General features: G+C 53.5%; 3 protein-coding genes across 7 annotated transcripts; all 3 read right to left on the minus strand.

Annotated features, from left to right (window-relative positions):
* Nucleotides 1-870: 870 nt before the first annotated feature.
* On the minus strand, nucleotides 871-5,310 carry LOC106856368 (claudin-16-like). 2 transcript variants are annotated; one of them, XM_088178779.1, is made up of 6 exons: nucleotides 5,172-5,310; nucleotides 3,695-3,816; nucleotides 3,217-3,319; nucleotides 2,096-2,260; nucleotides 1,756-1,947; nucleotides 871-1,203 (listed from the first exon to the last, which is right to left on the minus strand). In XM_088178779.1, exons 2-6 carry the CDS (start codon nucleotides 3,806-3,808, stop codon nucleotides 1,100-1,102), a joined length of 678 nt encoding a protein of 225 aa, XP_088034905.1. In that variant the 5' UTR covers nucleotides 3,809-3,816; nucleotides 5,172-5,310; the 3' UTR covers nucleotides 871-1,099. The 2 variants fall into 2 exon arrangements, with proteins under 2 accessions (XP_088034905.1, XP_088034904.1); XM_088178778.1 differs by having other exon boundaries at nucleotides 871-1,947.
* A 1,791-nt stretch (nucleotides 5,311-7,101) lies between these two features.
* Nucleotides 7,102-11,635, minus strand: CLDN19 (claudin 19). Of its 3 annotated transcripts, XR_015808425.1 has the most exons (5): nucleotides 11,413-11,635; nucleotides 10,370-10,534; nucleotides 10,060-10,147; nucleotides 9,450-9,659; nucleotides 7,102-7,238 (listed from the first exon to the last, which is right to left on the minus strand). XR_015808425.1 is itself a non-coding variant. In XM_014881663.2 (4 exons), exons 1-4 carry the CDS (start codon nucleotides 11,633-11,635, stop codon nucleotides 9,503-9,505), a joined length of 633 nt encoding a protein of 210 aa, XP_014737149.1. In that variant the 3' UTR covers nucleotides 7,258-9,502. The 3 variants fall into 3 exon arrangements, 2 of the variants coding, with proteins under 2 accessions (XP_014737149.1, XP_088034906.1); XM_014881663.2 differs by lacking the exon at nucleotides 7,102-7,238 and having other exon boundaries at nucleotides 7,258-9,659; XM_088178780.1 differs by lacking the exons at nucleotides 7,102-7,238; nucleotides 11,413-11,635 and adding an exon at nucleotides 11,007-11,367 and having other exon boundaries at nucleotides 7,259-9,659.
* A 1,285-nt stretch (nucleotides 11,636-12,920) lies between these two features.
* P3H1 (prolyl 3-hydroxylase 1) lies at nucleotides 12,921-20,383 on the minus strand. 2 transcript variants are annotated; one of them, XM_014881765.2, is made up of 15 exons: nucleotides 19,829-20,383; nucleotides 19,274-19,426; nucleotides 18,905-19,094; nucleotides 18,296-18,427; nucleotides 16,802-16,941; nucleotides 16,010-16,099; nucleotides 15,847-15,899; nucleotides 15,367-15,488; nucleotides 15,072-15,199; nucleotides 14,871-14,966; nucleotides 14,607-14,757; nucleotides 14,021-14,138; nucleotides 13,757-13,832; nucleotides 13,473-13,613; nucleotides 12,921-13,395 (listed from the first exon to the last, which is right to left on the minus strand). In XM_014881765.2, the coding sequence occupies exons 1-15, from the start codon at nucleotides 20,315-20,317 to the stop codon at nucleotides 13,276-13,278; spliced, it is 2,199 nt and encodes a 732-aa protein (XP_014737251.1). In that variant the 5' UTR covers nucleotides 20,318-20,383; the 3' UTR covers nucleotides 12,921-13,275. The 2 variants fall into 2 exon arrangements, with proteins under 2 accessions (XP_014737251.1, XP_088034903.1); XM_088178777.1 differs by lacking the exons at nucleotides 12,921-13,395; nucleotides 13,473-13,613; nucleotides 13,757-13,832 and having other exon boundaries at nucleotides 14,068-14,206.
* Nucleotides 20,384-20,442: the final 59 nt, after the last annotated feature.

Genomic DNA, 20,442 nt, shown 5'->3' on the forward strand with positions numbered 1-20,442 from the left:
CTTCCCCAGGTCCCTGGGGTGTTGCTCATGACAGGGACAGATTTGCCCTGGACATTCTGGCTGGCAGAAGTGTGAGAACCTACAATAAACAACAGCTTTGCTGCCTTTTGGCTTCGTGTGAGGGGGCAGATGGCTCAAGAGGACCCTTACAGCTCCTCTAGGTTTTGCACTCAGGGGCTCAGGCTGGCTGGGCTGCAGGAGTGGGACTGCAGTCTTCACACCTGTCTGTTCTGGGTACTGATAGCAGCACCATCTGCTTGGGCCTGGAGCTCCACCTTCTGCCTCTCAGGGTCACAGTACTGGGGAGCTTCTGCTTGGTTTCCCTGTGCTGAGATGGTGCCTGTGTGCTTAGCTTGGGGTGAGAGGTAAGGGAACGAGGCCCAAACCAGCATTCAGTAATTGAGGGTGGTGGAGATTGAGATAGTGGTGGTTTCAGGTTCTGATTTGTTTTCATAATAGTTTACCTAAGTGCTGAAAGATAATTCACTTTGAAAACAGAATTCACATTCTCTGTGTACTTAAAAATCCCACTCTGCAGGAAGAGCATCTCCATCAGGCTTCAGACTGACTCACCTCCTTGTGTCTGGTGTGTATGGTTTTGGTGTTCCTTCATGATCCCCATGAAAACATTGGTAACTAAGTGTTCCAGACTCCTGGTTTTACCCAGTTTTTGAGCACAAGCCTTGTACCGCCCTTTGTTTCCAGTGGGGCTGGTGTGGGAGGAACCAAGGCTACCAGCCACATGGAGTCAGTGCTGCTCCGTGCAGAAAAGACTTCCCACTGAATTCCCCCAAAGCTTGGGCTGAGCAACGTCAGAGAAGTGACTCTGCCCTCAGTGCCCTGACAGCTTTCCCAGGGAACAGAGGCATCTTTTCTTCAAGCAACACTTTCTGGGATTTATTTTCATGAAACCTGGCTGGAAGTGGGGAAAAACCCTTCCCTGGCTGACTGCTGCAGTACCCTCACTTTCAGCAGCCAGTTGGCTGTGTCAGAGCCTGGAAGCAGCTGCAGAAATGTCTCAGTACAGGTGCTAGTGCTTTAATGGGGTCAGACTGGCAGGGAGATGTCCCATCTCGGGTGCAGGAGGTGCTGCTGGCCATCACACACAGGAATCCATGGCATACATCTTGCTGGTGCCTGTTCGGGTGCCTGTTCGGCCCTGGGGCTGGGGATGCCTCTGGGGTTGACAGCGGCTGCTGGGGGCTGGCAGGAAAGAGTTGGGGTTGTCATGGCTGGCAGTTACAGGGTGATTTGGGACTGCCACAGCCTGGGGACACAGCAGTAGAAATGAACTCGGACAGCCAGCAGGGTTAACTTCCCTCCTGTGGGCCCAGGCATAAGGATGGAGATGATGTCTGGGGAGGCATCACCTGCCCCATGTCCCTGGGGGTGGGGCTGTTTGTCAACCAGCACATCCCTGCAGCCACTGGCTCAGGCTTTGGCTGAGGACAGGGGTTCAGCTCCAGCACAGCCCTGCTTTGAGTAAACATCAGCACACCTTCACCAGGACCTGGGGGCCCACAGATGTGCATGGAAACCTGCACCCTCTTCATGCCCTTTTAGGGTTTATGACTGACTCAGCCCTGTTCTGCCTTGTGTAACCTCCCCAGCCAAGCCTGGGCACAAAGGGGTCCCCCTTGGTTAGTCTGGACCCTGCAAGAAGCCCCTGAGCCTCCTGAGCTGGTCCTTCACCCCTTCTCCCTGCAGGGCAAAAAGCTACTTGAGATAGGATGGGGTGGAATGAGACAGACTGACCTGTGCAGGCATGGAGGCAGCAGGTCAGCAGGACAGATGCCACAAAGCAGCCAGTGGAGCCAGCCATTCCCAGCCAGCACGACCACCCAAAGTCATAGTGGACTCCCAGGAATACATTGTGTGACACCAGCATGGCCCTCTCCACGTAGACGTCCACTGCATACCACACAGAGCCTGTGAGCCCTAGGATGCCTAGGAGGAATGGGGCTTGTTAAAAAGAACCATACATCCCCCCATGCTCCCCAAGCCCCTCTGAGGGGGTGCTGCTGGCTCCCAGCATGCTCCCCAGCTCCCTGGGGACACGAGGTCTGTCTGCTCCCGAGCTCTCCCAGCCACGCACTCCCAGCGCCGAGCATGGCTCCAGCTCCATAGCACATCTTCAGTTTGACACGAGGATCTTCCTTGAAGAATGTGATGCAGTCGAGCCCAAGGATCAGTGTAGCCAAAGCCAGGCCAGCCAGGAGATCTGCTGTGATCATCAGGGTCCGTGTCACCACGATCTTCACTGGGCAGGAAACATAAAAAAAAACAGAAATGGGAATGAGGAATAATCAGAGGAACAGGTCTCTCCACTGCAGATTCCTGCCAATGTTCTTTTTAGAGTGACCCAGCTCACCAGTGGCCATCACATTGGAATCCACCAATTCCATCCCTCCCATGGGCCAAGGGAAGGTGCTCAACAAGCTCATCACAAACTGAATGAGGACTTAAACCCATGACTAGACCAGCTCAAGAAACCAAACAACTCAAGGTATACCCATCAGCACCTGGTATGTGATCGCCTGCTCAAGCCATTCTTGAGCAGAAGACACTGCTGTCCACACTGTTTTTTCCTCCAAGTTGTGTAGCTGGTGTTTTGAACAGCAAATGTCAATATATCAGTGAAAAACAAGAGCTGGCATGGATCACATCACCAGCTGTGATGGGACTGTGCCCTGCAAAGCTCCATTCTCCCCAGAGCAAGGTGGCAGCCCCCCTTAGTTCATACCAACTACTTTCCTTCTCCACTGCCTGAATCTGTGTTGTTCCATGTCACGACCCAACACAAAGGTTCCCTCTGCAGGGCTTGATGTGCCCTGTGCAGGTCAGAAGAAATGTCCCTACCCTGATGTGACTGTCCCTGAGCTGTGGGCATGAGTCCTTGGCCAGTGGGAATGGTCCTTGCTCTGCCTGAAGCATGGTGGGTTGCAAGTCCTGGGCTCTACATGCCAGAACATGTTTGTCACGAGGTGGCACAGCTTCACAGCCTCTTTCCTGCCTGATGACCCCATGGCAGGTCTGACTGAACCCCGAGCTGCTGCCAAGGCCAGGCTACTGGGGCAAGAGACCAAGAGAGCCCTAGGCTGGTGTGGCTGACTGACAAAGGGCAGCTTGGTGCAATGAAAATCACTGTCCCACTTCCCTTTCAAGAAGACTCTGAGCTGTGAACTCAATAAATGCCTCCAGGCCAGGTCATCTCACCTGGGTGGTCAGCCAGAATGGAGTCATACTGGTCACAGGTCCTGACCCCATCCTGCATGTTGGTGACACACTCTCTCCAAAGGCCCCGGCATTTGTGACTTACCTGCAAGCAGGACAAAGGCACTCATGCAAAAAGCACCAGAGTCTCCCCAGCTTCCCATGGATCTCCCAGCCCAGCAGGGCAGATTTCGGACTCCCACCACTGCACCTGGACATGTCCTGGTGACTCCCTGCCCATACCTGCTCTTTGTTTCCTCCTGCTCCATCCCTCTATGTCTATAATTGTCTAATGCTTCAACTCACAAAGCAGTGGGCTTGTCCCACCATGTCCCTTTTCCAAGCCTGTGGAGACACGGTGCAGCCTCATGGATGGCAAGGCACTCACCTTGCTCTCACCTGCTCACCTTGAGGATGATGGTTGCTGTGCTCATCTTAAGGGCACTACTCTGCTCACCTTCCAGGTGATTTCTCTGCTCACCTCCAAGCTGTCATCAGCATTGACCATCCAGCAGTCCGTGCACGTGGCCAGGAGTAGGAAGAGTGTAGAGAGAAGAGCGAGCCCGAATGCTGTCACCTGCAGGGCTGCACTCATGGGGTGACCTGCAAGGGCACAGAGATGTTCACCAACTCTGCTCTGGCTAATTCCAGACACCCAATCTTCCAAGGACAAAGTGCCACCAAGGCCAGGCATCCTCTGGGTCAGTAGGAGTCATCTGGGTCCTGTCTCGCAGTGCTCATTTGCTGACAGAATGCTCTAATATCCTCAGCCAAGGTTGGGCCACCAGGTTTACATGCAGAGAGAGCTTTTAGACACAGTAATTTTGTAGTGAAGACATTCCCACATTGGTTCCCTCTCTTCCAAACAGAAGCTGCCAACCATCAGTACTTGCCCTTTGGGAATCAAGAGCTGCTGGAAACCACTGTCAAATAACTACTGCTACAAAACCCTGAGACCTAAGCATGTCTCCAGAAAACCTCTAGAGACCTCCATCCCTGCCATATGACTTGGTGGGTACATCCTCTGCCCTTTCTTGCTTTTGTTTTCAACTCCAAGAAAAGCTATGAGGTGTTGAATGTCCAGGTTGGAGCACAAGCAAATGTTCCATGAAGGTGTCCTAATCTTAAGCACAAGCCCAAAGACATATCCCCCATTCCAAGGGGAAAAGGCTGGGGCATGATGTGGGTGCCCTGAGGAGCTGCCAAGGCTTTCCACAGAGCAGAAGGGATGGCACCATTTGTTTTCCATCCCAGATGGATGTTTTCCATACTAGATGAAGGGACTCCGCAGAGAGGGGAGCTGTGCCCAATGTCCCCAAGGTATGAGAAGGGGACATTGTGTCTGCAAACCCTGGGCAGGAATCCCTTTGTCAAGCTTTGCAACCCAAAATACCAAGTATTTTACTGCCTGAGGTTGCAATCACTGCAGTAGCCCTTTGGACAGGGGTTCATACAAATGTGTCCAGATGAGTTTGAGCTACCTGGGTTAATTACCATGAGATGATAGCTCATCATCACCAAGTTTAGTACCTCCAGCCAGAGGCTGCCCACCCTGGCATGGCTCCCTGTGGGGTAGAGGTGGGAAGGAGGGTCGTGGTCCCCACACCTAGTGTGCCCCATGTTCCCCCATATCCCCTCTTGGGATGTCACTGGGAGTAGAAGCATCACTCTCCCATCATCTCTGAGCATTTCCATCAGCTTCACTCCAAGTGGGCAGTCTCTCATACCCCAATTTACAATAATTTTTAAAAATTCCCCAGGCTCCCTTCTGAGCTAACTCCCCAGAACCTGATTTGTTTCTGCTAGACCCCAGCTTTTTTGGAGTCTTTGAAAAAAATCTGTTCAGCCACTTCAGTTATATAAGCAAGAAAAAAAAGGAAGAGAAAGAAATTCTTAATGCTGGGAAAGATCAGCTCTAAACCTTGTTGATAATCAAAGGGGTTCATGGGGAGCATTACCTTCACCGCAGGCTCATCCTTGTTGCAGTGGGATGATGACAGAATCTCTTTGTTGCTGATGATTTGGGATAGGGATGTAGGTCTGGAAGGCTTTTAAGTGCTGTTGGGATTGGATCCTGACTCATGTAATGGAGTCAGGGATACTGAGCACCAGCTGGAGCTTGCACTGAGCTATTTAAGGTTTGTCCAAGCTACGTCAGCTGGGCTTTGTGCTCTGAGACACGATGGGCATCCCTGCAGTTAGAGCAGTCATAGGCTGGGAATGGAGCCTCCCCAAAAATGTCACATGGGAAAAGTGGTGGAAACCTGCTGGGAACTCTCCCCGGGTGGGGGACTATGTGTCCTCGACAAATAATCCCTGTTTTTTAATTAGACCTTTCAATTACTGCCTAAGAATGAGTGGCCTAAGACACTGGAGTGGCCTAAGGTTCAGGAGTGGTACCAGAGTTCAGAGGGTTGGAAGGGGCCAAAGAAAGGAGTTGGATGCCAGGGTGATAATGAACCTCTTTGGCTGGTAATTAAGACCTTTCTTTTTTCCCCATTAAGCAGAAAACAAGTGAAAACCACTGCAGTGGCAATGGCTCAGGTACCATGTCTGGTCAGCCCCGAGGAGGTGCCTGTGACCCTGTCTGGCACTTGCAGCTGCCCTAAAAACTTCAGCTTTGTTCTCCAGTCCCCTACTCTTTGGGCATTACACAGGATCTGTGTTACAGCATCCTCTGAGCATCCCTGGGCTTAGCTGTGCCTCATGGCTCTGCCACTGCTCACCCTCATCTCTCAGAGCCATAGGAAACACTCATACTTCCATTTTGTGGGTCATTGTTGAGGTGTGCTTGGGTTTTTAGGGTGGGTTTGTTTTTTGTTGTAGTTTTTGGTTTTTTTCCCTCTAGGTAATCCTGTGCAGAATTTGCTGTGGGCATTTTGGCAAAACACCAATCTTGGCAAACCCTTCAGCCCTGCAGTGACGCCCAGGTGCCTGATATGTGAGATTCCTGGGACTTTGAGTTATCCTATTTTCCCAGAATCCTGGCACATGGCAGGTCTAATGCTTTGGAATGTAGCAGTGAATTAGGGCCAAAAATGTTCAGAAGGGTTTGTGAACCTTCATTTTCCAACCTTTACGCTCAGGAATTTATGGTTCTTGGACACCTATGAAACATGAAACACGAAACACAAGTGTGACTTCAAGTGATACAAAACTGTACCTCCATGGTCTTGGCAACAATAAAATTGGTGCATTTATATTTTCTGCTCGTCTAAACACTCAGTTTATGATATATCAAACTAATCTGCCTTGTCAGTCTCCAACTGAAACCTTTTTGGGGGTGAAAAGAGGCAGGAAGAGGAGCAGAACTAGCAGTAGTCAAATGATTAAGCTCCTTTCCTGGGTTAATGACAGTGAAAATCAGATTTTGGGTACCATAAGGTTTGTCCAAACCATGTGTTAAAGAAGTGCTGGCAAGACCCAAACCTTGAACTTTAGCAAATATTGTACTAAAAAAACTGCTGTGGCTGGAAGGGAAAAAGAAGAAAGATGTTTTCTTAGATGGGATCATCTCAGAGAACTAGAGAGGACTTGGTAGATGCTGTAGGGGCAGGACAGTAAATAAGAATTATTAAAAACACCACCAAATTCAAACACCCACGTCTCAAAGGTGTGAGAAAAGCCTTTCTGCATGCCTTTGAGTGGGGGTCATTTTCCCTTTTCCCTCATTTCTGCCTATTTAAAAATGACTGTTATTTCCCAGGGATTTGGCTGAAAGCAAGAGGTATGACCCAAAACCTCAGTACTGCTCATTAAACTGCTTTAATGACCAAAAGATGTGTGTTGGAAGGGGGAAACTATTTTAGTCTGCCTATGCTGTGAACAAAGGCAGATCCCCCTCTTTGATGTGCTTCTGGCCTGGATGTCCATCCCCAGGAAGCCTTCAGGTGACACTTGCAGATGTCACAGCAACCACCAAGGACAGCAGATCCCTGGGTCTGAGGTGGGATGGGATGTGTTTCTGGAGCAGGTGCAGGGGGCAGGACGAGGATGCTAAAACAACACAGCAGCCATGCAAATACCTAGATGGAAAACATGATCTCTGAAGAAAAACATGCCCAGCAAGGGTCATGTCCCTGCCTAGGGGACTAAAAATCATTTTAAACTAGCAAATACCCAATTAGACACAAGTCAGCTCTGCATTCATGGGAAATGGGAGAAAATAGGGAGACTTTAGCTATGAGGGTTCATAAGAAGGCCCATAAGTGGAAGATGCTGGTGGCATTTCAGCCTTGGGAAGAGACTTGTGGAGGAGCCAAGCTGGATTCCCAGGGATTTAACCTTAAAAAATTTGTAAGGCCACATCCCCACCTTTGAGAGCAACACATGGCAAAAGACACAATATATTCAGCCAAGAGGGCAAGAACTATTGAGGATGGGGAGAGGCTCCTGCCACACTGCACAAGTGGCTCTGAACCAGCACTGGAGGGGACTGGTCCAGATGGGGAGTGAGGGGAGATCAAAGAGACAGTTCCAGAAAGATGCCCATAATTGAAAATATTTTAATACCACCGAGTCACAATTTTTAGTACAAAAAGCAAAAAAGAAAGAAAAAAAAAAAAGCATTTAAAAATCCCCACCTGTCCCATTTCCAAGGCTATGCATCCCATAGAAAAGTTAATGGAATTTATATTAATAAAATAAAAGCTTCTTTACACTGAAATATAAAAAAGCCCTTATAGTTGGTTTTGATTGTTGTTGTTTTTGTTTGTTTTAAAGCACAAGGTTCCTTTTCAATCCCCACTGCAGTGGCTTTGGCTGGTGTTTTTCGAGGGGAACCCCAAAATCTGGGTTCAGCACCTGATGGGTGATGCCAGCCTACAAGCACTGCTCTCCCCTGAGGGTGCAGGACACAGTTTTACAGGGGGGCTGCAATTTAAAAGAGAAAAAGGCAGTTAATGCCAGGGAGAAAGAGATTTTTCCCCTGGGGAAAAAATAGCATTGCTTCTCCTCCAGCACAGCCAGGGACCCAGACCTGGGCATGGGCATAACATCAAATAGAGGGAAAGGAAATAAAATAGAGAGAAAGAAAATAAAATGGAGAAAATAGAGTAAAATAAAAGAGGCTAAAATAAAATAGAACCAAATAAAACAGAGAAATAGAAAATAAAATAAAGTAAAATAAAATAGAGCAAAACAAAATTTTAAAAATCAGCTCTTTCTTCATATTTGAGTTTAAAAATAAAATAGCAAAAAAATAGATAATAAAGTTGTTTGGATAATTTCCAGTGTCCTTCCCTGTGGGTTGGTTGGCACAACACCTGCAGCAGGGCTGGAGGGATGGAGTACAGGGAGTTTGGAGGATTTACAGATGAAATTTGAACTTTGGCAGTTGCAAAACAATTAGTAGCAGTGGAATAAAGGTACAAAGTAGTGGAGGCAATTAGCAGGTTGTGTTTGGAACCTTCACTGCCCGCTCTAGGGGATCCTGGTGGGGAAGAGGGATTTGGACCCAGCAGGGAGGCACTAAAATTCAGGGCTCTGTCCACCTGCCACTCAAAATAGTTGTGTTGGGCATCAAAACTAAAAACAAATCCTTTGTGTTCAGAGCCCCTTTTAGCTGCTTTAATTTGCCCAAACCCATTTATTCTTGTTTAACAAGGCACAGCCTGGTCCTGGACAGGAACAAGACCAAGGCAGGTTTGGGCTGGCAGAGCTCAGCTGGAGCAACCGGCCTTCAGGCAGGAATCAATAATAATTAATAATAATTTTAAAAGTGCTGCTTCCTGGCAGCAATAAGGCAGGGGAATGCTGCACCCTGAAAGGATCCCTCTGCCAAGGGTATGCTTGAACCCTGAGTTGGGCTGGTGCTGTTAGAAGTGAAAACATCATCCCAGGAAAACCAAGCACTGGCTTTCCTCCCTGCTTGCCCCCGAAAACAGGATGTGGGAGAGGGGTGGCCATGGTACAAAGCACTTTTGTGCAGCACACCCCCGTGGGATTGGCTCTGTGCCCCTGTGGCACAGGCACCAGGCTCCCTGCATCGCCCCCACAGCATCCCTGTGACAGACAGACAGACAGACAGACAGACATGGCCTGGCCACAGTGCTGGGCTGGGGGTGCCACCCCACGCAGCTGAGGAGAACATGCCGTGATGGATATGGGAGGTGTGACACTTAAAAGTTCTGTTTAGAGGCTGGCACTGAAAACGGTGCTGAAACCTCGAGATAGGGAGGAGAAAGGTCTCATGGGGCATTCAGGGTTCAGGCAGGGTGGGAGCACCAGGGTCTTGCCTGTTTTTGGGAGGGAAGGGAGGCACTGGGCAGCAGGAGTGCAGGGTTAGGGCTCACACATACTCCCGGGCCGTGGAGGGCTGAGACTGCCGATGGTACTGCTGTCCTCGGCGCTCCTTGGCAGGGCAGGAGCAGCACAGGAGGGACCCTCCCAACATGGAGAGGCTGGAGGCCCCCCAGCCCACGAAGAGAGCAGAACCGAATTCGTACCTGTGGTGAGAGGGGTGAGGGAGCATCAGGGAGGGGCAGAGAGGCAGAGGTGCAAACTGAGATAGGCAATAGGATGCTTGAAGCCCTGATGAGGTGATCAATGATGCCAAGGCAGATTTTGGTTCTTCCCTCTCCATCCCCATCTTTCCTGTTGCTGTATCCAGCTCCCATGTGTCCCCATCTTTTGATCCTCCCGTGGGCTGAAATTCTACGTGTTCACCACTACTCTGTCCCAGCTGCTAACAACTAAAGCTTTTTCATCTTCTGCAAGGTGGCAGCAAGGGCTGGCAGAGGTCCCACCTGTGGGGCACATTGGCCCAAAACCAGCAAGGGAAGGTTCAATGGAAAGTGCAGGGACAAGGCAGGATTCAGAAGGGCACCTCCTGAGCCAGGCTCTTACCTAGCGTTGATGGGGATGGTGCTCTCTCTGAAGAACTCATAGGTCACCTGTGTTGCATACAACGACACGGCAGCCAGTGTGCACAGACCTGGGCACAGAATCACGGAATCACAGAATGTTTTGGGTTGGAAGGGACCTTTAAAGATCACCTAATCCAAAGCCCCTGCAGTGAGAACGTTGTCTAGCTGCTCCACTGTTTGATTGTTAGTGACATCCAGCCCTCACCAAACTTCTCCCCTTCCTCTATCAGTGTCAAAAGGTGTTTGAGGATTCCTGCACCAGTGATGTACAAAGGCTAGAGCTGCCTTACCAGAGAGAATGAAGAGGACACCTCCAGCAACAGCTATGCGGCTCTTGGTGACAGGATCCTCCTCCCCAACTTTAGTGCATTTCATGCCCACCACGCTCACGATGATGCCAAAGAAGCCCAGGAGGAGAGAAATGACCATGAGAGCCCGGCATGTCTGGATGTGAACTGCAAGGGGGAAGAAAAACTGCTCCCAGCAGGTGCCTTTGGCCACAGCCAGGCACTGGAAACAAGGTCACTGTGTTCCACGCTGGTGATAGACCTGTCCTTAACCCTGTCCTTGCTGTGTAGCTCCCATGTCATATCCTCCCCACTTGGTAGATATGGAGATCTCAGCTCAGCTCATTGCTTCCTTGACCTGCCTCCCTGCCACCCTCATCTTGGTCATGACTGGGCTGGGCTGGGAAATACCTTGCCTGGAGCAGCACCACAGTCACCAAATGCCAAAAGGGTGATGCACAGTCATGGAGTGGGGGTTTTGATGTCCCCATGGGGCACTGCTGGTATCTATATGTGATGCCCAAATTGGAGCTCAAACCTGCTGGGGCCAGGAGTGCCCCCAGCTACACAAAGGGGCTCAAACCCACAGGGACAAGAGAGGCTCAGTCCTGGGATGGGGAGGTTGGGGCACAAGACTCACAGATGGAGCGGGAAGCTTGGACATACATCGAGGCTCCATTCAGTCGATAAGTGGACTCAGACCCTTCTGAGGGGTTCAGACCCTGAGGGGTGCGGGCAAGAAGGACTTGGACCTGAAGGTGACTCAAGCTCCAGCAAGGGCCAGGGGAGCTCAGATGCACAGGGAAAGGGGGCATCCAGAACCGAAGAGGGTACAGACCTGTTGGAGATGTGTGTTCAAACCCATACAGGTGGGTTCAAACACAGAGAGGGGCTCAGAGCCATAAACGGGAGGGTCAAACCCACAGCGGGGCTCAGACCTACAGAGGAGCAAGCAGCTGAAGATCTCAGCGGAGCTCAGACCCAAGGCGGAGACGGGGAGGGGAGACTGCACCCAGGAAAGGAAGCGGGGCTCATCCCGTACCCACCTTCGAGGGACAGCAGCGAGTCGTGCAGGCGGCACTGCACCTGCCCGGTGCTCTGGGCAGCGCAGCTCATCCACAGTCCTTCGTGGAGCCCCACGGCCGTGATGATGGCGTCCCCGGCGTACGAGCTCTGCCTCCACTGCGGCAGCACGGCGGCCGCCAGCGCTGCCACCCACCCGGCCAGCGCCGCCAGGTACCCGGCCAGCTCCCGAGCCCCACCGCCCATCGCCACCGCCGCCGCCCCGAGCCCGCCGCGCCCGGCCCGGCCCGCCCCGCCTGAGGGGAGGGAAGGGGCCGTGAGGGGAGGGAAAGGCCGGAGGGGGGACTCTGAGGGGAAAGACGGGCCGGCGGGGCGGGAGCAATGCCGGGGGAGGAGTTGAGGTGAAGGGAGAGATTCAGGTCCTGAGAGGGGGGATTTGAGTCTCGAGTGGGAGAGTTGGGGACGAGGGGGAATTGGGTACCGGGAGGTGGGAATTAGGAGCCTGGAGCGGGGGCATTGGGGCCCAGGGAAGAGCGTTAGGTCTGAGGGGGAGAGATTCGAGTATTGGGGCTGGAGTCAAGGGATTTGAGTCCTAGAGAGAAGAATGTGGTTTTAGGGGAAAGATTTGGGGCATGGAGGGGATTTAGGTCCTACAGGAGAGATTTAGGTCTTGAGGGAGACGGGAACCCCTCAAACGACAGTGGAGGGATAATGTAAAATGGGGCTCCCCAACACCCCGCAGTGTGTGGGAAGTTGCCATCCTGGACCCCTGCCCTGGGCTGGGAGCCCCCAGGGTCGCTCCAGGAATTCAACAGGGAGCGGGGCTCATTGCGTGAGGGAATTCAGGCACACCATGGCACCAACAAGAGAAGCCATTGTCAGGGGTGTACGCCTGCAGGAGAGGGACAGGGGGTGTGGGGAACACGTGTCACCACCCTGGTGACACCAAGCCCATTGCAGCCCCAGGACCTGGCAATGGTTAACCGCCATGGCCTCATCAGCAGTCTGCTCACGCGCTCAGGCAGCTGGGGGTGGATGCTCGGATGGTGGGCAGCCTCCACTGGGACCCTATGTTCATCCTGGAGAAATCCAGATCCCCCTTGTCCACCCCAATGCTGAATGGCCCTGCAAGTGGGATGGGGCTGCTGGGTGGCTGCACACGGGGGCAGGATTTATTTGCCCACATTCCCGGGATGGTTATGGTAATGGTCAGACATCTTCGGGAACAATTCAATGCCCTGTCCGGGGCTGCCAGGGTGCTCAATGTCCTTCTTGTTCAAGGACAGTTCCCTCCTCCCTGGAATGGTGGGTTCCTTCCCACGCTATGGGAGCAGGGTCCAGGGGATGCTCAGCTGGAGATTGCATTGCTCCTACTGCCCATGGGGCACCTTGTCTCCCCAAACACCTTTGTAAGGCTACAGGGCTACAATACTCTTGGGTAGGTATTTGCCAGGAGGGAAGGTTGCACCCCAACACTTAGGACAGCCAAAGGGTGGCACCTGCCTTCAGTCCCTACTCAGAAAGCAACAGCTTAGGAAAAAAATATCTTTATTCACCCATTTTCTGCAGAAGGCACTTAAATAGCTGCAAGTTCAGGAAAGGCACAAATCTGCACCCGTTGGCTCCAGGGCCCCACCCCTAACACAGCATCCCTCCCCTGTCCCCATGTCACCCACCCCTGAGCCTCCATCACACACCCCAGCGCAGCTCTGCAGAGGGATGATGGATGCTTCAAGGGTAGTACACGGCATTCCCCACAGCCTCATTCCAACTGGGTTGGGAGCAGAGGGGGTCCTACGTGTCAGTCACCCTTATGGCTCTGCAGCCTGAAGCCACAATGCTGACATGACTAGTCCCAACAGAGACATCCTGGTCCCCGTAGGATGTCACAGCTCATCCTTCCCCACCACAATGGCACCTGGTGATTCCTTCTCCAGCGCTGGTTCCAAATCCCCCTCTTCCATGCTGAAAAGCATCTTCACCAGGTCATCTGCCTGCACACGCTCCTGTGGGCAGAGCCATAGTGGTAAGCACAGCCATGGTCCCACCCCAAACCCCTAAATGCTGCAGGGAGGGAGCTTACCCGCTCGCTGTGCCGAGGGTCCAGGGTGAACCAGAGGGCAATGGCGCAGCGCTGACCCTTGGTTACAGCCTTCACCCCATGGGGGTTCTCTGAGCCAGACGAGAAGCCCACGGCACGGCCACACTGCGGCTGGACCTCTGCCTGTCAAGGGTGGGAGACCTCAGTCACCCTTCAACCCAAATTCATCTTTTGCAGTGGATCAAGGGATGTTCCCAAGGGACAGGGCCAACAGGCAGGAGCTGGGTTTGGTGCTGCACATGGATCCTTGGAGCTGAGCTACTCACGGTCTCAGTTTTGGCATCCAGCTCGGTGAAGTAGAAAGCTCCTCCTTCAAAGTCCCCATTGAGGTAGAGGATTGCACTAAAGGAAGCAGGGGACAAGTGGAGGTGATAAGCAACTATCACCAGAGCTCTCCAGCACCATGGCAAGAGCCAGAGGCAGGAAAGTCCAGGTTTGGTGTCCTCCCACCTTGCTCCTCCCAACCCAGGTGCCACCAAATCATGGTACTCTTAGGTGGGGAAGCTGCAGCTAACAGCCACCACCAGTACCTGTAATCCCGGAAAGTGTAGGCTGGGGGTTCCTTCACACACACCAGTGCCTCTGCATTGAGAATGCAGTTGTCCACATGCACCTCGTGGCTGTTGTCACTCCGACCTTCTTGCTTCTCTAGGGTAGAACAGGGCATGTCAGGACTCCTCTGTGCAAGAACAGGGTCCATCCCCAATTATCCTGTGCTTGGAGATGACAAGAAAGTCATGTGTAGCCTAAAGCACTTCCACTTGCTGGAGTGTGGACTGTGCATGGCCATTTAGGTGGCATAAAACACTGTTGAATTGTCCCATGGTATCTCCATGGCCCTCCAGACACAGCCTCTCTCAGCACCCATCCCAAAATGCCTCAGAGTGATGAAATCCTGTATGGCATGAAGCCATCTACCCTGTTAGAGGCAACCAGCAGAGCTGCTGCTTATCTTCCCAAACTGGGCTCAGGGACAAGCTTCCCACACACTCCTGGGAAGAGGAGTGGGTTAAGGAGGAGCAAGGAGGTCTCCAAAGAAAGGTCCAAGACCAGACCACTGCAGCAGTTAGAGGAGATGCAGAAGGGACAAGACTTGCCTCTCTGAGCCACACTCACCATCGATGGCTGTGCGACACACTAGGTGGGAGTAGGAGAAGTGGAGAGGCACCTCCAGGCGGAAGTAGGACTCCATCATGTGCCGCACCTTCTCTGTCACGTTGTAGTACAAGTAGGCACTGTGCAGGGGCACCTTGCCCTCCTGGCCCAGCTGTGGAGGACAGACAGGGCAGGGGCTCAGCCCCAGCCCAGCTGGGCAACCACCTGCCCCGAAACTACCCTCCCTTGTCCCCACAGCCTGTTTCTCCACACAGCCACCCCAACCTTGAGGGCCTTGAGGACAGTCACGCCATAGAAGGTCTCACTGGGAGTGTGAGGAGAGGTCTTCCCCCGATAGCCATCTCCAGCCGAGGCAGCCGCCTGCAAAACCCGATTAGAGTTACTGGTCTGATGTCTGAGCTGCAGGATGGGACCCCTCAGCATCCTCTACCCATCCCTGCCTGCTCCACCCGTCCTTGCACTCACATTAGTGAGTCTCTGCAGTTCTTTACATTCCTCAGCAGAAAGGACTCCATCCACCACGACACGCTGGGAGCCATTCAGGGCCTTGGAGTTCATGGTGACGCTGGCTCCTTTGTACACCAGAGGGCCACCTGTGGCACAAATGGGATTGGTGGACATGGGGATAGATGCCACCAACTCTGGCGTGGCTGGGGGAAGCTGTGGTCCTGCCACCTGCTCCTGCTGCCACCCATGCGTGGAGGGACCGTGAGCTGGCAGCAGGGGTCACTATCTCACGTCCCCTCCTGGCCTTCTTCACCTTCTCGGATGAACTTGCTCATGTCGGCAGACTCTTTGGCCTTCTCCTCCACCAGTGTCTCGATCTCCTTCATGAGGTTGCCGATTTCCTCAGAGATGCGTGCTGCTGTCTCCCGCTCCACCCTGGGCATGCAGCAGCCATCAGCACCACCACCCCACTGTCCCCACATCAGAAATGAGGGCCACTATGACAAGGGTAGGACAAATTGTCTCAGGTGCCAGTAACAAAGCTGGCACCTAGATTGGAGAGAGTCACCCCAATGCATCCCTCACTCTGAGGTGCTTGGGGTGATCTACATGTCCCATCATCCCATAGGCTGATGGGAAGTAAAGTTCTGCCCTCCAGCAGACTCTTCCAGTCCCAACAGCAAAAGTTCCCCTGGCAGAAGCTCTATGGGCCTTTGGCCCAAAGCCCACAGAGGAAGAAGGGTTTGTCCTGTCAGACCCCCATTGGGTGAGCTGGGCTGGGGACAGCACTCACTTCTGTTTCTCTCGCAGTCTTTTTGGTATCACCTCTTCAGGTGTCCATGTGTCCTGCAGCCAGAAGAATAACATCAGCAGCTGGACAAGGATCCGGCCAGGTCACAGACCCCTCATCTGCATTCCACCTGGCCACTGCATCCCCCTGGTCTCACACCACGCACCGGGTCCACAAAAGGGATGCCAAAGACGTCGTAGCTGAAGAAGAGCAGCTCCTTCTCCATCAGACTCCGCTGGTGATATACCTGGATCTCCTGTGGCAAGGGGCAGAGGGACAGGGTGAGGTACAGCAGGAGGGTTCTGAAAGACCCCAAGTGTGGGCAGGAAGGTGCAGGTTTACACCATTTCTGTAGTCCTTGCTGCAGACCCACAGCCTGGTTTCCTGCTCCATCTGGCAGCTGGTAAGAAAGTGGCTTTCCCCATCCTGTCTGAACTTCCCTGTGGACAAGCCCTAGGGAGATGACAGTTGAGTAGAGGCACATGTGTGTCCCTTCTGCAGGAGGCTCTTTAGGAGCAGCTTCCCTTCCCCTACTCCAACTGGTGTGGGGCAGAGACTCCCATCCATGCCTATCACCTCCCAGGCAGGACCTGGTCATCCAAATCTAGCTGTTTTGAAGCCAAATCTTCTCCTTTTTAAGCAATTTCACTTCAGTTGTGGAAAAGTGCAACAGAGGTGGGCTCGAATCCTCATAAAAGATTGTCACCTGCCTCTCACAGCCCCCTCTCTCAGGAATGGGTCCATGTGTGCCAGTCATCCAGCTTCACTTGGCCTAAGACATTTTGCTAGTGATGTTTTTTTCAGCTTTTCAGCTATTTTCCAGCTTGTCCAGCCTTAAATCCACCCATTCCTGTCCACCTTCAGTAGCTGCCATGGAGGAGACCCTGCAACTTCTGCAAAGGTCCCTAGTGAGGAGAGGAGATGTCCCTGCAATCATTCATCCCACCTGATTGCTCACCTCTCGTGGTTGGATGGGTCTAGCCAGGTTTTCTCCCAGGACAGCAGTGTAATAGGCCAAATTTTGGTTCATCACCTCATCATGTGGGAAGAAGAGCAAATAGGTTTTGGCGCATTCAATGGCTTTTTCATAATTCCCATCTGCAATGAGAAATGGGGCTGTTAACGGCATGTCCAAGGACACTGGAGGCACAACGAAGACAGGTATGGAGGAGAGATGAGAGACATAGTCCTTGTGTTCCAAACAGTGTCATGAGCAGGGCAGATCCCCTGCAGCAAGGATAACTGCTGCCACAAAGGCAAAATTCAGACTGTGGTGCTCTCCTGTCTCCAGAAACCATCATAACTGAAATCAGGGGTACTTGTACAGCTCAGCTACTTTTCTCACTTGGAAAACATAACAAAGCCTATTTAGAAGTAGCCAGAACCAACCATTTACTGGCAAACCTGCAGTTTCATGTGGCCTTTCACAGAATCACACAATCACAGAATGAGTCAGCTTGGAAGAGATCACAATGGGTCGTCTGGTCCAACCTCTGCTCAAGAGCACATGGCACAGGATTGTGTCCAGATTGTCTGGAATATCCCCAGTGAGAGAGATCCAACACCCACTCTGGACAATCTCTTCAGTGCTCAGTCACTGCACACTTCTTCATATCCAGGTGGAACTTCCCAGGCATCAGTGTCTGCCTCTTGTCCTATTGCTCAGCACCACAGAGCAGAGCCTGACTCCATCCTCCAGCACTTCCCTGCAGATACTGACAAACATTGATGAGGTCCCCTCACAGCTCTCTCTTCTTGAGGATTTCCATCCTCTTGGGAGTTCATATTTTTCCCTCCTTTTGAAGAAATTCACACAGAAACATTTTATACTTTTCTAAAGCATGGGCAACAGGTAAGGGAGGGATTCTGCCCCCCTGCTCCACTCTGGTGAGATGCCACTTGTATCTCACCAGTGCTGCCTCCACCTCTGGGCTCCCCAGCATAAGGATATGGACTCATTAGAGAGGGTCCAGAGGAGGCCACAAAAATGGTCAGAGGACTGGAGCCCCTCTGTGAAGAAAGGCTGAGAGAATTGGACTTGTTGAACCTGGACATGAGAAGGCTCCTGAGAAATCTTATGGCCTTCCCATACCAAGAGTGGCCACAAAAGAGATAAAGACAACTCTTTATCAAGGTTTATAGTGACAGGACAAAGGGAATTGTCTTAAACTGAAGAAGGACAGCATTAGGTTGGCCATAAGGAGGGAATTTTCTCTGATGAGAGTGGTGAGGCCCTGGCAGAGACTGCCCAGAGTGTTAATGACTGGGCTGGATGGGGCTCTGGGAGATCTGAGTGACCAGTGCTAGATGTCCCTTCATCTTCGATTAGACTGATGAAGTTATTTTTGAAGGTCCTTTCCCCACCCAAACCACTCTGAGGATCCACGATTTCAGCCCATGCAGAGTTGAGTGCCCAGTGCTGACACAGAGAAAGGGGTGAGGAGTTGCTTACTGTTGTAGTAGGCAAACTGCAGGTAGTTGAAGTGTGAGGGCAGGAAATCCTCCAGAGGCTTCTCGAGGCCAGGCTGTGAGGCCAGCTCTGTGACACAGCCCTGCTTGCAGCTTAGCACCTGCATGGAGTGATCTGGAGGAGAAAAACTCCATGTCACTACTCACGGTCACCCATGGGCTGCTGGGCAAGACCCCTGAGGAGTGTCCAACCTCCTGCTCATACTGGGGCTGTTGCAAGCTTTTTGATAGTGGAAAACCCTGAGGGATGGAGGTTGTCCACCTCTGAGTTGATCAGTTGTGGGGTTGTGGTGCTCTCTCAGGACAGAGTAGCCATCCTCAAGCTCCCACCAGATCCTGGTGACCCTGCTACTGGTCTCTCTTCTCTCTTTCCATATTCCTCTGGAATGTGGAGGATTCCTGGGCATCGGCCCTAGTGCTAAGTGCAGGTAAACACCTCCTGCCACTTACTGGCCATACCTTCCATAGTGAAAGCTAGGATGGGGTTTCCACTCTTCAGGGACCCCCTACTCCCACCCCAGGTCTTTGTGAACCAACCCCCCGAGAACTGTACTCAGCTCTTGTGACAGGACACAGAAGGCATGACTCCCACCTGTAATAGCCTGGAAAAGGTCTGCATTGTACTCCAGGTAGTTGTAGCCCTCGTAGTCATACGGTCCCTCACAGAGAGCACGGCACTCGGTGTCTGCCACAAGATACTCCTCCAGTGCCTTCTCCAGGTGCAGGATGGCAGCAGCTGGCTGCTCCTCTGTGTAAAACCGGACTCCCAGCTGAAACTCTCTCTGTGCAGGGATGAGAAACGATAAAGGGATCTCAGTGCTCCACTTCCCATGATGGATCACCTCATCCCCACCACAATGGCATCTCATGAGCTCTCTGAGCCAGCAGCTGTGGTGTGATTGCCCTGGCTTCCACACTGGGTTCCACAGCAGACAGGGGCTTTGGGAGGGGAGGGTCTCACCAGGTGGGGTTTGGCCTCCAGGTCCGTGAAGTCATCCTCGTGGACTCCCACCATGGCCTGGTAGTACTCCAGGTTCTGCCTCATCTCCTGATGCCCGGGGTTGGCCACGAAGAAGGTGTGAGCGGCTGCCGCCGCCTGCGCCGGCCGGTTCATCTGAATGGGAAGGGGGTGAGACAGAGCGGCTTCCCCGCGGAGCGGAGGGGACACCCGTGCCCGAGCATCCCGGCGGCCGGGCTGGAGGGCGGTGACAGGGGCGGCTCCGCCGAGCTCCGACGTGGCACTGGTGGGGGGAGCGCGAAGCAGGGGGAGAGCGCGAAGGGGGCGGCGGGGGGGCAAGGCCGGGACTGCCGGACGGCAACCCCACTCTACCGGGACAGACATCGAACCCTCCCGGCGTCCCGGGACCGCGATCGCCACCGGCTGGTTCACCCGGTCCCACTCCCTCCATCCTCCCGCCTAATTCCGGGATCCTTCGTGCATCCCGCCCGTCCCAAAACCCGTCGTAGCGGGACACCCCCTTCCCTCCTCTTCCCTTCCCCGCTGCCGGTGCCGGACCTTAAAATAGGCGACCTGAAGGTAGTTGTAGGGGCTGCGCCGGCTGAACTCCCGGTCCATCTCCTCGCTCAGGCGGTACCGGGAGGGCGCGGCGGGCCCGCAGCCCCGCAGGCAGGCGGCACGGCGAAGCAGCGTCCGAAAGAACCACAAGTCCCGGAGCACCGGGTCGGATTGAGACTCGATGCCCTCCGCCGACCCCGCCGTGGCGTTGGCGCAGCGCAGGCGGCACCGCACCAGGCGGGAGCGCACGGCGGCCCGCGCCCGCAGCGCCCGCTCCATCTGCAGCACTACGGCGGGCCAGTCCCCCCGCGAGTACGCCTCAGCACCGGCGGCGAACAGCGCGTCCGCGGACTGCGCAGGCAGCGGCGGGTCTCCCGGTGCCAGGGTCGGGACCGAGACCGGTTCTGGTGGCGTGGCCGCCCGCGCCAGCAGCGCCACCAGCAGCGCCGGCAGCAGCAAGAGCAAAAGAAACGGCGGCGGCAGCGCCATGTCCGAACGGGCCGGACGGGCCGCGGCACCACCCGCCCCGGGCACCGGAGCGACAGCAGCTCCGCCTCCTCCGGCCCGCCCATCGCAGTCAGCGGCAGCGCAGCCCCGCCGTGGCCACACCTCTC

This window comes from Sturnus vulgaris, chromosome 25, assembly GCF_052056855.1.
Source record: "Sturnus vulgaris isolate bStuVul1 chromosome 25, bStuVul1.hap1, whole genome shotgun sequence".
NCBI classification, from domain to species: domain Eukaryota; kingdom Metazoa; phylum Chordata; class Aves; order Passeriformes; family Sturnidae; genus Sturnus; species Sturnus vulgaris.

What these genes read in the sequence shown, in the direction of transcription:
- P3H1 (XM_014881765.2), bottom strand. Translation starts at nt 20,317, where the DNA reads ATGGCGCTGCCGCCGCCGTTTCTTTTGCTCTTGCTGCTGCCGGCGCTG. An exon ending in TTCAGGTCGCCTATTTTAAG is followed by an intron (nt 19,427 to 19,828) that starts GTCCGGCACCGG and finishes CTTCCCATTCAG; the next exon opens with ATGAACCGGCCGGCGCAGGC. An exon ending in GTGTCGCACAGCCATCGATG is followed by an intron (nt 14,139 to 14,606) that starts GTGAGTGTGGCT and finishes GTTCTACCCTAG; the next exon opens with AGAAGCAAGAAGGTCGGAGT.
- LOC106856368 (XM_088178778.1), bottom strand. Translation starts at nt 3,808, where the DNA reads ATGAGTGCAGCCCTGCAGGTGACAGCATTCGGGCTCGCTCTTCTCTCT. An exon ending in ATGCTGATGACAGCTTGGAG is followed by an intron (nt 3,320 to 3,694) that starts GTGAGCAGAGAA and finishes TCCTGCTTGCAG; the next exon opens with GTAAGTCACAAATGCCGGGG. An exon ending in AGCCATGCTCGGCGCTGGGA is followed by an intron (nt 1,948 to 2,095) that starts GTGCGTGGCTGG and finishes CATTCCTCCTAG; the next exon opens with GCATCCTAGGGCTCACAGGC.
- CLDN19 (XM_014881663.2), bottom strand. Translation starts at nt 11,635, where the DNA reads ATGGGCGGTGGGGCTCGGGAGCTGGCCGGGTACCTGGCGGCGCTGGCC. An exon ending in TGTCCTCTTCATTCTCTCTG is followed by an intron (nt 10,148 to 10,369) that starts GTAAGGCAGCTC and finishes TTCTGTGCCCAG; the next exon opens with GTCTGTGCACACTGGCTGCC. An exon ending in ACCATCCCCATCAACGCTAG is followed by an intron (nt 9,660 to 10,059) that starts GTAAGAGCCTGG and finishes CTCTCACCACAG; the next exon opens with GTACGAATTCGGTTCTGCTC.